The 15,800-nt window shown below is 42.7% G+C and overlaps 1 protein-coding gene across 1 annotated transcript; it reads left to right on the forward strand.

The window, feature by feature from the left end:
- The first annotated feature begins 529 nt into the window (after positions 1 to 529).
- On the forward strand, positions 530 to 15,426 carry LOC119169711 (endothelin-converting enzyme homolog). Its single transcript, XM_075885591.1, has 5 exons — positions 530 to 1,002; positions 3,527 to 3,794; positions 12,299 to 12,543; positions 13,638 to 13,920; positions 15,130 to 15,426. The coding sequence occupies exons 1-5, from the start codon at positions 677 to 679 to the stop codon at positions 15,424 to 15,426; spliced, it is 1,419 nt and encodes a 472-aa protein (XP_075741706.1). The 5' UTR covers positions 530 to 676.
- Positions 15,427 to 15,800: the final 374 nt, after the last annotated feature.

Raw genomic sequence — 15,800 nt, forward strand, 5'->3', positions numbered from 1 at the left:
GCAATTAAGCAAGACGTCTTGTGATATAAACCAGACAACAAAAATAACAAGTGATATGTTCTCAGCCAGGGAGTAAATATGCATTTAGTCGCGTTGTCACAGAGTGTCATCGTGCTTTGGAATTATAGCTAGAAATAGCTGGGGGGACCTGCGTATGTCTGTTAAATGGTCATGAAAAGGCCCATGAGCCGTACATGATTATGAACATCCTATCATATCAAAGTGTACTTCATCCTATGAAGGAAAAATAAGTTGGTTGGAAAAGATCACTTGCCGCAGCTTGACTATAGGCCCGCAGTGTGCAGCACTGACTATATGTAGCTGACAGGCTAATATAAGCCAAGGCAATTTGCATAGCTATGGAAATAAATGGAGCAGTAATACAATTCCGCAGCGGTAGATGTACTAAGTGCACCCTGTTTATATGAATGTTAGACAAAGCAATGCCATGGACTCAAACGGAATACACAAAATCAATGATACAGTAATATATTGGTTGAATATTATATTTAACTCGCCACAATGAAAATTTATTTTTCTCGCGTAGCTTCCGAACGAGCAGCCATCTGCTAGGAAAAACAGTGTATCATTCCTGGAAGCGCTAGTCTACAGCCACCTCCACGTCGGCTTTGACCCAGTATTCACTGTTGACCTGGCCGATGATGCCATAGTGACCATGCAACCAATGGGCATCATCCCAGACTGGATTCACACTAGGGGGGAGTGGAAGGCAGTAGACAGGTACGACGACAAGTTACACCGTGTGTGCCGCCACTTCAGTGATCTGCGGAGCACGTGTGAAGCTGACATCAAAGCCTTCATGAGTGCCGACAACCAACTAAGCAACGCTTTGATCGTGCTCTTCAGGGATGATGATGGCCCTCTTCTGAACCGGAGCCAATTTGAAAACGCAATGTCGGCAAGGCCTTTCGACGCTTGGGCGCGCGTCTTCTCCGAACTGTTGAACATTACCCTGGAAAAAATACGAGCACCCACCACAAGGTAAGTCATATGGGTTTATAATCGAACTCGGATGCCTAGACCAAAGTTGAAGGCAGGTAAACGCGGAAGCTCTTAAGTCATCTTTGCAAAGCAATAACAACACGTCACCAGTTGAACATGAGCTTTCACCATCGTCGCTAACATGGTTCAGTTAGCACATTCAAACAGCCAATGGTCAAATCAATGAAATAAATATCTAGTTTTCTTATATCACGTACACTACTCAATCAAGCAATGACATTAGAACTTCCATCATCTGATAATGACTGATATGAGGGTTTAGCGTTCCAAAACCATTATGTGATTATGAGAGACGCCGTAGTGCAGAGATCCGGAAATTTCGACCAGCTTGGGTTCTTTAACGTGCACCCAAATCTGAGCACACGGACTTACAACATATCCGCCTCCACCGGAAATGTTTTTTTTTTTTATCGTCTGGCGTTCTTTAACGTGCGTCAACATACAGGGTGCCCCAGCTATCTCTAGCCAGAGTTTAAAAATATGCCAACACACGCAATTACGACGCGACCAATTGCATGTCGCTCACAGTTGCCTAAGGTTAGTCAGACTATTAGATGTGCTCTGTGATCATTTATTAAATTTGTTTAGGTACCTATCTTTTGAAGGAACAAAGATGAATAAAAAAAGTTTAAATAAGAAAGTTGTAGATTTGTTGGCGAAATTTTTTATTAGATAGTTTCAAACTGTATATCTGTTAATTACAAGTGTTTTTGTTCTAACCCCAAATTCTTGCGAAATACAAAAAAATACCGTGAGAAACCTGCTCGCGTGTCAGTGCGCACGGTGATTCTACTTCCTAACGTTCCACGTACATATGACCGTAGCAATTGCCTGATTGTGCTGTCTCAACAGGGCCGCAAAGATGATGGTGGCTTTGCGATGAACACCCTTTGCTATCGGTCACAAAAGTGATTACTGCTGTGACTGCTTATCGCTGTCATGAACCGGGGTGAACGAAGCGTATCGTTCTTACACGGAACGTTAGAGAGCACCAGAATCAAGGCGCCCGTAGGCGTACCAGTGAGGTTGTCACGTGGTATTTTTTTTTTGTTTCGCGGGCATCGACAGTTAGCAAAAAACACAAATAATTACCAGACATATTGTTAAAACTGTCTGATCGGACATATTACAAATCGATCTACAGCTTTCCCATTGATTATTTTTATCCATCTTCGTTCCTTGAAAAGTTAGTTAATTAAACACTTCCAATAAACAATATTTTAAGCACGAAAATTAGTGTGAATAACTTCTGGCAACAGGCAGCAACATGCATTTGGTCACGTCATAATTGCGTGTGTCGGCCTATTTTAATTAAAACTCTGGCTAGAAATAGGTGGGACACACTATATCAATTCACCTCTGTCGAAATATAACCGCCATTGTCGGTATCGAACCTGGGACCATAGGTTTAGCAGACAGATATCAGAGTTCAGCGAAGTGTTTCAGGCAATAGGCAAAAGACATCGGGCAAGTTTAAGGGACGGCTTTATAAAATGCATTACTCCTAGGGGTCGACAGCGATGAATGAAAGGAATGTAGCTGGTCTTTCTGCATGTGTATTTTTATGGCTTCAAATATCCAGTATTTGCGTAAAATTGATACTACCTAAAAGGCCAGCTGTTTTGTTACTTCAAAAGGTAATTAACCGTGCCTAATTGTCAAATACAGCAGAACAGGAAACAAAAAAATGGTATATAATGACAGCTTGCGTCATGTGTGCCGCCAATTTAGTGGCCCACAGAGCATGCATGAAACCGACGTCAAAGACTTCACGAGTGCCGACGGCCAACCAAGCAGAGCTATGATGAGTCATCACACATTTATACCATTTTTACACATTCTATGAACACGTTCGATAGGCTCATCTATGTTAGAGGTAATATGCAGTACTGATAATGTGAGATATTTCGTTTGAATAGAATTCATGCTTCATGAAATACTTAGTGTGTACTTCACACTGTGGTCGCCTTCTTTCACGCTCGATAATACTTTTTCTGCACATATTGATTGCGACTTGCCTTTTTTTCTGCTACGCATTGCTTCAATGACAGACAGGAAATAAGTTAGAGGAGTGATAAACAGCATACCCGCTTGTGAACCAAGCGCTAACCGATATCGTAGCTTTAAGTGATTGGTTCATAATTTCATACAGTACAAAAGGGTGATGATTTCAATAAAGGCCTTACCTTTGTTCTCATACTTAAGCTCAAAATGTAGGAACCATTTGAACACTACACTAGCAATTCTGTGCCGTGAAATATCTTCAAAACGAAGAAATTACATTTTGTACGTCGGAGGTTGTTGATACGCCTTCTCGCTTTTTTCTTGCATTCGACAGCAGATAATGCGCTGAATTACCTTATTTTGTTCAACCTTCCTAGCCACCATCTCTTTATATTTCAGTGTTGTTGTCACAAAAAGGATTCTTTTTCGTCAGTGTGTTAGATTTTGCAGCGGTCGGTACTCAAACGCCAGCATGTTTTTGGGATCGTCATCCCCACAGATTTCGCCTCAAGGACCCAGCTTTTTTTCGAGCTCTCAACTCGGCCCTCGCCAAATTTAACGAAGAGTCCTTTGTTGTGTACCTGACATGGCTGGCCATCTTACACCTCGGACCACTGTTCAGCGCCGAGCTGTCGGATGTGATATACGGCAGCACTTCATCAAGCCTGGTTGGGCGGGTTGTTGAAGCGCGCTGTCTAGTCTTCATGGAGAAATTGCTTGGTCAGGCATTGCCGGCAGCTTTCATGCAACTTAACGTAGGAGATGAGGTGAGTTGTGCGTTTTGTAATAGCTTTGCATAAATCTGTAAAACAAGAGCGAGTGTTTATTTAACAATAGTTGTTAACTAGCATAACAACTGCTGTTACACATAAAACCTGTACAGTGCCGTGTGGTTGTGACGGTGAATGCAATATTTGAAAAGTTAGGGCTTTTTTTTTGAATATGTGATGGATGCCGTTGTACAAAAAAAAGTTTTTTGTTGTGGTTGTTCTGGCGAAAAGTAAAGAGGGTGAAAAAAGGAGACTACAGCGCAATAACATTTGTCAAAGAGTCGATGACCTGTAAACAAACATTTTGTTCACTGAAAGATGAGAGCGAGCCGAGAAATTAAGTGATGAGCTTGAGAGATTTGAAAACCAATGCGCAAGGCCGTAGTCGTGGTTGTCGCAGGGCTTCGGTAATAATACCATGGGTCATGTAAACTGACAGCTTCCCTGAGCAGTACAGATTTTTTTTCACAGTTCGGTGCAACTTAAAAAGTTATTACTGACACCAGCCGAATCACTAAAGTACTGCAGCGGACTGCTCCCCCCACTAAAGAAGTGGTAGAGCTTGGAAACTCAGAACTTTTTCCGAAGGTATGGTTACTGGCCGTGTGGCTCCCGGCGTCAACACAGAGAATGTCTATTGCTACAAGCTTTAACCCTTTCGTGACTGCACCTATCCCCATTGATAGTATGTTTTGGTATTTAAAACTTGTCTATTTGCCAAGTTTCGAACCCTTTTGGATCTCTTGCACTATCTAACGCGTAAAAGGAAAAGTACTTTATGAGTTTCGCTTTTGTGTTTTTCTTTTTTTCAGCGTGTGTTGACTGCAAAGCGCATTCTCATGCGTGCCAGTGAGCATGCATAGTTTCAATCATTGCATCGACGTCGCGTGTGACCGCTTCACGAAAATGGTGAATTTCGGAAGATTCTCGTCCATCTGGGCTTGAGTATTCAAATAACGACAACAGCACAGGTTCAGAAGACATCCACACTTTTGATATCAGCGTGGACGACGAGAGTTCGTCAAACCGTCTCGGAATATCAGTGGTAATCCACCGGGGAGTTAAGCATTCTGCTTGGGCCGCGTAAGGGTTGGTGCGTGTTGGTGTAGGTTGACCCAATGTGTTCTGAGCGTCAAAGCTCTTATCTGCAGGATGTCCACTTCATTTGGGCAGGACTACGTGGTGACGGCAGCGCTTGGAGTTTAGTATCGTGCGCGGAGGCAGCCGAGAGTAAACCTTGGAGCCGCGTGACGTTGTCCACGCGGGGCTTCATGAGCGCTCTCCACTTTTAAAGACTATAATCTTTCTTGGGGACCTTCGACACAAAATTTTTAGTCTGTCTGTCTGTTTGTCCGCCGTAACGATACCCCAAGCGACACAAAACAATACCCCAAGCGGCCAACCCCATTCACAGTGCCCACCAATCAAAATTAAGCGTTCATACTTGTGTCTAGCTGTACTATTCGAGCAGCTACAGGTTGTTAAATGGAATATAATAATGCTCACTGATGTCAGGAGGAGAGATGAGGCCTATACAGTACTATAGATTGGACACGTCCTTTGCTATCAGGGTTTGGCTCGCAGAAGAGAACTGGGAGTGTGGTTTCTTATTCACGGAAACATAGCTGGCAACATAGAGGAATACTATATCAATAATAAAATGGCGGTAGATATCGTAATTAAACTCAATATGAGATACAAGATGAAGGTTGTACAGGCTTACGCGCCTACATCCAGCCATGATGACGCTTCAGTTGAAAGATTCTATGAAGACCTGGAATCGGCAATGAGTAAGGTAAAAGCACAGTTTACTATACTGATGGGAGACTTTGATGCAAAGGTAGGTAAGAAGCAGGCCGGAGACCAGGCAGTGGGAGATTATGGCATCGGTACTAAAAATTTCAGAGAAACGTTGCTAGTAGAATTCGAAGAACGCAATAATTTACAGATTTTGAATACCTTCTATCGAAAACGAGGAAACTGTAAATGGACATGAAGGAGCCTTAATGGCGAAAATAAGAACGAAATAGACTTTATAATCAGTGCACACCCAGTCATCGTGCACGATGTGGCAGGGCTTGGCAAGGTACGATGCAGTGACAATAGAATGGTACGGTGTCGAACTAGGCTAGACTTGAAGAAGGAACGACAGAAAGTGATACGCAAGAAGCCAATTAATGAGCTAGCACCGAGAAGGAAGGCAGAAGATTTCAGAGTCTCACTTCGGAACAGGTACTCTGCTCTTATCGAGGAAACCAGCCTTAGCATAGACGCAATGAATGATAATCTGACGACTATCACTACGGAGTGTGCAGTGGAAGTTGGAGGAACGGTACTTAGACAGAAACTGGCAAGCTGTCTCAGAAAACAAAGCATCTTGTTAATAAGTGTCAAAGCATGAAAGCCTCAAGCACAACAAACAAAATAGAGTTAGTAGAGCTTTCAAGTTGTATAATAAGCTTAATATATCTGATAATAGAAGGTATACCATGGAGAGAAGTGAACACACTCTGAAGAATGGAGGAAGCGTCAAAGCAGTGAAGAGGAATCTTGGGATAGACAAAAATCGGATGTATGCACTAAGAGACAATAAGGCAAAATAACTACCAATATAGATAATTGATTGATTTGTGGTGTTTAACGTCCTAAAACCACAATATGATTATGAGAGACGCCGTAGTGGAGGGCTCCGGAAATTTTGACCACCTGGGGTTCTTTAACGTGCGCCCAAATCTGAGCACATGGGCCTACAACATTGCCGCCTCCATCGAAAATGCAGCCGCCGTAGCACGGATTCAATACCGCGACCTGCGGGTCAGCATCCGAGTACCTTAACCACTAGACCACCGCGGCGGGGCACCAATATAGATAGGATAGGTAAAATATCGGAGGAGTTTTACAGAGATCTGTACAGTGGCCAGGACAACCACGACCTTAATATGAGAACTAGCAGTAACCCAGATGACACCCCACCAGTAATGATGGAAGAGGTCAGAAAAGCCTGGAAAAACATGTAGAGAGGCGAAGCTTCTGGTGAGGAACAGGTAACATCAGATCTGCTGAAAGAGGAAGGTCAAATTGCGTTTGAAAAACTAGCCACCCTCTTTACGAGGTGTCTTCTGACGGGAAGAGTACCAGAATTTTGAAAGAATGCTAACATCATCTCAACACATAAGAAAGGAGATGAGAAGGACTTGAAGAATTACGGGTCAATCAGCTTGCTCTTTGTAGTATACAAGCTATTTAAAAAGGTAATTGCTAACAGAATCAACACAACATTAGAATTCAATCAACCAAAGGAACAAGCAGGATTTCGGACAGGCTACTCAACCAAATTGACATCATTCATCCTATCAATCAGGTAATAGAAATATGCCTAGAATATAGCCAACCACTATACATAGCCTTCATAGATTACGAGAAGACGTTTTATCCAGTAGAAATATCAGCAGTGATGCAGACACTGTGGAATCAGGGAATCGACAAATATATAAATATGATAGCCCCCGTGGTGTCTATATTCGTTTCTTTCTGTGTGGTTGCTCTCTCGGCTTGACGTTGAATAACTATTCAAGACATATATAAATATACTGGCAGAAATCAACAGGGGGTCAACGGCTACCATAGTGCTTCATAAAGAAAGCAACAGAATACCAATAAATAAGGGTGTAAGGCAGGGAAATACAATCTCCCCAATGCTATTTACCTCATGCTTACAAGAAGTTTTCAAAGGCCTAGAATGAGAACAGTTATGAATAAGAGTTAATGGAGAGTACCTTAGTAACTTGCTCTTCACCGATGACATTGCGTTGATGAGTAAATCAAGGGACGAATTGAAACTCATGATTACGGAGTTAGACAAGAAAAGCAGAAAAGTAGGTCTTAAATTAATTTGCAAAAAAACGAAAGTAGCGTACAACAACCTCTGAAGAGAGAACCGCTTCGATATAGGTGATAGCGCACTTGAAGTGGTAAAAGACTATGTCTACTTAGAACAGGTAATAACCGTGAAACCGAACCACTATACTGAAGTAACAAAAAAAAAGAATGGTCTGGAGTTCTTTTGGCAAGTATTCTCAAATCATAACAGGTAGATTGCCACTATCCATTAAGAGGAAGGTATATACCAGCTGCATCTTGCCAGTACTTAGCTACGGAGCAGAGACCTGGAGACTTACAACATGGGTTCAGCTTAAATTGAGGACGACGCAGTGAGAAATGAAAAGGAAAATGGTTCGTGGAACATTACGAGAGAAGAAGAGGGCAGAATGGATCGGGAAACGAACCGGGGTAAAGGATATCATAGTTGAAATCAAGAATAGGAAATGGAAATGGACCGGGCATGTAGCGCGGAGACAGGAAAACCGCTGGTCAATAAAGGTAACTAACTAGATTCCCAGAAAAGGCAAGCGGGATAGGGGGAGAAAGAAGGTTAGGTGGGCAGATGAGATTAGGAAGCTTGCAGGTATAAATTGGCAGCAGCAAGCACAGGGCCGAGTTTATTGGCGGAACATGGGAGAAGCCTTTGTCCTCCAGTGGACGTAGTCAGGCTGATGATGATATTGATGATGATGACTTGGGCGGTTGTCAATTAGAAAGCAAGTATTTCCCATATTTCAGGCACCATGACAAAACGTCAATGTTCTGCGTGTGTGTCTGTTTACTAGAAAAGGCATACATAAGTAATTTTAAGGATTGAAGCATTTATCATGCTGCGCTGGCAAAGTGACGCTTACAATAAAAGGCAAGTGTTTCCAGCGCTTTGCTAAGACGACATAGTAGTGGCACTTACCCGTCGCTTTGCTTTCTATGCCTTATCTCCTCCGAAACAGGCGCGCACGCTACGTGCTTCGTTTTGCAAGATAACTCCTAGATAGCGCTCATGTCTTACTGATGACGTGGCTCAATGCGGTCGTTCACCTCCGCTGCACGCATCCGGGAACTCTAACGCAGCGTCTCCAAGGTACCATTCACCGACTTTCTTGCGCAGGTCATCAAATGAACGTTTTGTTCACTCTCTCCAGAAACAAGACTATCATCTTTGGACAACGTTTGCATTGTAAAATGCAGATACGGGGTAATTTTTTTGTTTTAAAGACAATGGTCCTTCTTGGGGCCTTCGACCCCAAAAGTTTAGTTTTTCTGTCTGTCGGTCTGTATTTTTGTCTGTTTGTTCATGGTAACTATTTTTCTATCGGCCCCAAACAATACCTCAAATGGCCAAGCCCATCCACAGCACCCACCATTATTGCTCAAGTTTCAGCGTTCATACTTGTGCGATTGTGTATTAAAAATCATATATTGCGCATATCTGAGGCACCATAACAACGCGTCCATGTTTTGTATGTGTGCCTTTACACCAGAGAAGGCACACGCAAGTAATTCTAAGGACTGTAGCGTGTATCCCGCTGCGCTGACAGTGCAACGTGATGATCAAAAAAGCAAGTGTTCCCAACGCTTTGCTAAAAGAACACGGTGGTGGCACCGGCCCATCGCTTTTTGTTCTACTCCTTATCGCCTCCGAGACAGGCGCACATCTTTCTTCGTGGGCGCGCCCGCCTTCCTTTGTTTTTAAAGATAACTGCCAGATGGCGCTCGTGTCTACCGCGCCTCGATGTGTTCGTTCACCTTCGCTGCACGGATCGAGACTCTCTAACGCATTGCTTTCAAAATACAATTCCCCAGTTTTCTCGTGCTGAACATCAAATAAACATTTCGTTCACTTTGCACACGCAAGATTATTGTCTTTCGACGACAATTGCAGTGAAACATGCAGAAACGGGGCCACTTTTTTACCATTCAAGTTATTGGAGAGCTTTGCGAAAGCACAAATAAATGTGCTTGGACGCGTAGTTTTTAGAAGCCGACATACAGCGAGTGAGACAGTTCTTGGAGGCTCCACATTTCAGTGTCATGCTCCTACACGAAACGCTTCTCAGGGCTAAAGACACCAGCCTATTTATATATATATATAACTAAAGACACACACACACACACACATATATATATATATATATATATATATATATATATATATATATATATATATATATCTATATATATATATATATATATATATATATATATATATATATATATATATATATATATAGTCCAGTAGATTCTCCGTGAGTGGTCACAACGTGGTTTATTTCGACGTTTCGCGGCCTAGAGTCTGGCCTTCACCAGACTCTAGGCCGAAACGTCGAAATAAACCACGTTGTGACCACTCACGGAGGATCTACTGGACTATATGCAACGCTACGGCCACTCAACCACCATGCCTGCCTATATATATATATATATATATATATATATATATATATATATATATATATATATATATATATATATATATATATATATATATATATATATATATATATATATATATATATATATATATATATATATATATATATAGGTAAAATTCTGCTACGGCAACAAAAGAGCAACAGAAAGCAAGTGTTTTCTGGGAAACGTGCGTAGCAAAACTATGTTTTACCGCATAACGAAACTGTTTTGCACGGTGGCATGAAATTGATTGATATGTGGAGTTTAACGTCCCAAATTTGCCATATTATTATGAGAGACACCGTAGTGGAGGGCTCCGGAAATTTCGTCGTCCTGGGGTTCTTTAACGTGCACCCAAATCTGAGCGCACGAGCCTACAACATTTCCGCCTCCATCGGAAATGCAGCCGCCGCAGCCAGTATTTGATGCCGCGAACTGCGGGGCAGCAGCCGAGTACCTTAGCCACTAGACCTGCACGGCGGCATGAAATACACTACGTGTAATATCATTTTATGTACACAAAAACTTTTGCATTTACAGCGCTTATATTTACAGGATAATTGTGTGTGCTCCTTGCGCCTAAATAGTACATTTACATCTTTTTTATGCTCACCCTGTGTAGAGCAGTGCTGAAGGTTCTGTAAAATCCTTTGCTCATATTTAAAATGTTTTTAGTTCGGTGATTTCCTTAGTACTGTTTTTAATAAACTTGTTGTTTCAAACTGCAAACTGACCATGTTTAAAGGATAGTTCCAAGATGTAGAGTTCGACACAATGAAAAAAAAAACATCCGTTAATTTGTGTGCCATAAAAACATAAGGTTTTCTGGACTACACAAGAACGGGCGAATTTCCTGCAGTCACTAAAGTGTTAATGTATTAGTTTTCAGGAGCAAATATCCGAGACTTCGGCAGTTGTAACCGACTACAAACGATGATAGTGATTGGATTATGTTGACTTGGCTCCACTTACACTTTGAAGCGTTACTCTGAAGACAGGCATCAATTAATTTATAAAGCTCTTAAGCGTGCGAGTAAATATCAACGCTGCCTTTTCAATTACTTTTTCTGTGGCATCAGACACTTTAAAGTGAGTAAAGGCATGAATTGCGATAATAGTTACAGAAATCAAATAGCTTTTTCTTTAGTGAAGATAGGTGGATTGGTCCAATGAGAAAAAAGCAGCCTTTACTGCGAAGAGCCTGATCCCGCTTGTAGATTTTGGAAAAGATACCGCCAGTATAATTAGTGAATAATCAAACGTGACCTGTTTTGCCGGTGAAACCAAAACAAGGAAGAACGCAACTGCCACTCATTTCCGAGACATTCAGTATGAGCTAGTTTCGCTGTTCCCAACACCGATCGAGTTCGCTGCGTGGCAGCACGGGTTTCGCTTACGGTTTTAGCATGTTTGGCGCATGTACTCTAACAATCGCACAACTAACTGAGTGAACAGTGAACGTGAACAGGGACGTTAATCTTGTCGTCTTCTGGTTGCTCTCATGAGAGCTTGTGTTACGGTTTCGCTGGTGAAGTTGCTCGAAGCTTGCTGCTGCACAATTGTCACCAGACACGGAGTTTTAAGTGTGACAATATCCTCTTCTTTCAAAGCTTTAATGCAGCGATAGTCTCTTCAAAGGAAGGGCAGAAAGTTCTTTATGTCATACACCAATTCGGCACCACTAAATAAAAAATCCATAAATTTTTGTTTTCTAGTTTAGCTGCTGGTTCCTGTTCTCTTATAATGCCTCCCTCGACAGAAAAAGCTATTATATGGTATGAAGTTTAAACTCCTACGCAAAGCTGATGTTACTCTTTTGTATTGCTGACTTGTATTATGATGGGTGATTATAGTATCTTTACTAGTGCGCCACCTGCTATGCTCTTAGTAGAGACTGGTAGTACGGCAAATAAATAAAGATAATTATGGGGACGGGGAGAAAATATCCCATTTCCTTTATTTTTCAGTATGTGAGGCGACATTTCTAGCAACACCCCATAACCCAATATATTCCAGCGTCATCTTGTAATGGCGCTAAAGCCAGGGAGAGTCACGAAACTAGCACCAATACTTTTGCTCACTTGGTTGCCATCCTTGCCAACGTATTGTCTTTTTCACAGAAAAATACATAATCGCGAAATGAAGGTCTAACATTTGGCGTGTAGAATGTTGTCTTGTTTAAATATTGATTTACCGTATTTTCTTAGTCTCAAGAGGACATCCGTCGCATAACAAAAAACATAGACTACCCTCTCAACATTTCTCTGACGAAATTCTCGAGCAATGGCACGGAGCGAGCCCACGACTTCTCCAAGTTCACAACACGGCCTCACCTGTTCGGCGACATTGACCCATTTCTCAGTGTTGCCGAACTCAAGAACGCCGCCGAGGACGTCCTCCCGGAAATGGGAGACTCTGTGCTCACAAACTACCGGCGTACGATGGCGTTCAGGCAAGTATATTCAGAATAGCTCTTCAAAAATATACTCAGTTATAAAGGACTCTGTCACAATATTGGTCACACTAACAGCGTGCTAAATGTCTTCGAATGGTTCGTGTCAATTATATTCCATAGCTTATTGTTCTACATTTTTAGTTTTCTATAATTTTTCACCAAAGGGTATTGCCCAGCTTCCGCCACGGGCAGCTAGGAAGAGTGCTTCTGAAGGGCCCACTAATGTTATTGCAAACTATTCGCAAGCTGTATAAGCAGCTGAGATAGCATTAACGCCCCTTGGTACTTTGTGGCGAGCTGTTTCACGACAACTGCATCGCCCTCTCAAATTTATATTTTTACCTCAAGATTGGTTGAAATCAGCTGCCAATAGAATTACAGGAATACATCATCACGCTTCACCAGATAGTTTGGCCGGTGGAAAATCTCATGGGCGTTCCCGCTTAAGGCCACCAGTTTTTGTCTACAGGCATCTATGTTTGTCTGAAAATGGTCTGCATGGCACGAGGAGTAGTTTTCCTGTCAACATTAGCCGATATGTAGCAAATAACACCGTCGCCTATTGTGGTTTGCAGTATTATTTTCCGCATTTGAGTGCAGCTGATTAACTCTCAAAGACTAGCTGGGCCAAAGTTAGATAGAAAATAAACGTGCGTGTAGTTTCATTCTTGCTTTTATTGATAACAAATGGCAAAAACATCATCACACTTACAGGGGATACCAAAGCAACAAGACGTGGTTGTTCAATTGACTCTAGAATGAGGAGCACCGCAACGAATTGGTTCAATCCCTTATTTTCTCAGGCACAAAGTACACTTAATTGTGGTACATATTCTTAAACTTCTACCTTAGTGACCTCTTACTGTTACGGGTGTTCCGTTGGTGACGCAGTACGTAGCCGTGGTTTTATACAACGTAATACGCGGTACTTTGTACCGCGTATTACGACGTTATTTGCTATATATCGACGACGTTATTTGCTACATATCGGTAGCGCTGGAGCGTCCCTCACTCCTACACTATGCTCTACTTATCCGCACTACCTTCATATTCCATTCTTTTTTTTTTTTGATCAACGAAACTAACTTCAGACGCTCATTGGCGGTTAGCGGCTGCTACGCTCCAAAGCTCGGCCATCTAAACTACTACCGCTTCTACGACCGTGCTTGCCGCATGGTGGTGGTGTCTCCCATAGCCACCACGCTGCCTATCTACGATGAACAGACCATCTCGGGGCTACGGTACGGAGCAATCGGGTCGCTGGTCTCCGAGGCGCTGTTCGAGTCCTTCTACGATACGCGCTACGAACTCAGCCCGGTGCATCGAGAGAAGCTCAACAGTGCACGGGCGTGCATCGAACGCTTAATATTCAAGGCGAGATGACTGAAGTGACGCTTTTGCTATGCGTTTGATTTCTGTACCCTCAAGTGTTCCATACTTGAAGAGCTAAATGGTGCACCTGCCTTTGCAACGAAAATACGTTTTGGATGTGAAGCAGCTCTTTCACTAACCCGAGTAACGCTGTCAGTCCGTGTATCCGTGCCAACGCGCCGCACCGCGTTTCTCCAGAACGAGTTGTTGGAACGATGCCAAATAGGTAGAGTTGCAGCTGTGCGTTGACATCAGTCTCTCCCTCACCCGCAGCAGCTGCCTGTTCCTCCCAACACACCTAGGGGTTGCTGCTCCTCCGCCCACTCGAAACACACTACTCTCTCGCTTCACCTTTTCCACCATCCGCAATGCCCGACCACACATCGAGCGGAAGTACTTTTTTGGCTCATTTATCCGCGATAAAACTCACACGAAACGTGTCCCACCTCCCATGTCTTCGAGTTCAAAGGAAACGTTTATTTGAGTGAAAGCCACAGCGAGTTTCGCTTCAAACCGTTTTTCCAGCACCCGCATTGACGGCCGTTTCAGCCCGTTCAATGACGTGCGGGCCGCTGCTGCTTCACATCCCACCATGGTTGCCTTTTGAAAATGGCGCAATTTTTTTTCTCATATGGAAGAGAAATTTGCCTAAGAACATTTTTAGCAATTCCTAATGTCTCTTCATTAACTGTCGCGTTACCTAACTCATTTTAGTCTCTCGTAAAGGTTTCATTAGAGCGCTCCTACTATGTTGTAGAAACGTTACTATGTATTGCTTTTGTTTCCATCACAGATTCGTAGTGCCAATCGTTATATGCAGACTTCAAAATTTTGGGCATATACTGCATCTGTCATTTCTACGTGTGTATATATCAAACTAATGCTGAATAAATAAATATCTGTAGTGTACGTTCAATTTACATGCAATTTACGTGAAATTATCACTCGCAATGTACGTTGACTTCCCATACGAACATGTATATGCTTTGTATAGAAAATTTGGCTATAAATGCAATGCAACTCATTTATATCAAGCTTTTTAAAATAAGTAATATAATGTCTTAGACAACTAGCACTATGATGAATTGTGAAATGTAGCGAGACGTCCTGGCTCATCATTGTTCAGAACAAAGCGAATGTGCCTTCCGTTTTCATACATTCGGAATTTTGATCCGCAGTCGTAGATTTCTCCTCTATTTGTGCTTCTGATAGGTGGACACTGTTGAGAACATGGAGGAGGCCTTCCTGCTGTTCGGTGGCAGTGCAGCGCTGTGGTCAGCGTATCGCTCCGAGGTGTACCTGCAGGACAGGCGGCTGCCCGGACTGGAAGAGTACTCGGAAGACATGCTGTTCTTCATCTCGTTCTGCTTCATTCAGTGCGGCGGCAGTGTGGTGCCCAGAGACACCATCTGCAACATACCACTCAAGAGCTTCTCATATTTCGCGGAAGCCTTCACTTGTCCATTGGGTAGTGCCATGAACCTCGGCAACCGATGCACCTACATATGAGAGAATCGCCTCTATCCGCACCTCCCCCCCCCCCCCCCCTATCCGTCCGAGTGGTTGATGCAGCCATTCAGGACACCGTACAAGTGAAACTGTTGCATTTTGCTAATACGTATATGCCTGAAACGATATTTCTCCGAATAGATTTACGTTATAGGTTGTTGTCTCATTACAAATATTGCAAATGCGTGTGTTTATAGCGACATTGTGTGTGTGTTTTACTTTTTAGTCAGTGCAGTACAAACGCCCAGTACGTGTACATCTCATGCTAACCTCAACACTTTTTTTTTATCAAAGACCAAGCACACCCTGTGGCATTTCTGTCCCGCTTCCTTTCTGCTATTGGCAGTGGAGACACTTATTGCGTGCGGTTCTTG

Source organism: Rhipicephalus microplus, chromosome 2 (assembly GCF_043290135.1).
Source record: "Rhipicephalus microplus isolate Deutch F79 chromosome 2, USDA_Rmic, whole genome shotgun sequence".
Classification (NCBI taxonomy): domain Eukaryota; kingdom Metazoa; phylum Arthropoda; class Arachnida; order Ixodida; family Ixodidae; genus Rhipicephalus; species Rhipicephalus microplus.

Bases quoted from the DNA above. Each gene is read 5' to 3' on its own strand.
- LOC119169711 (XM_075885591.1), top strand. From the start codon at position 677: ATGCAACCAATGGGCATCATCCCAGACTGGATTCACACTAGGGGGGAG. The intron at 1,003-3,526 runs GTAAGTCATATG...TCATCCCCACAG, and splicing joins ATACGAGCACCCACCACAAG to ATTTCGCCTCAAGGACCCAG. The intron at 3,795-12,298 runs GTGAGTTGTGCG...GTATTTTCTTAG, and splicing joins AACTTAACGTAGGAGATGAG to TCTCAAGAGGACATCCGTCG.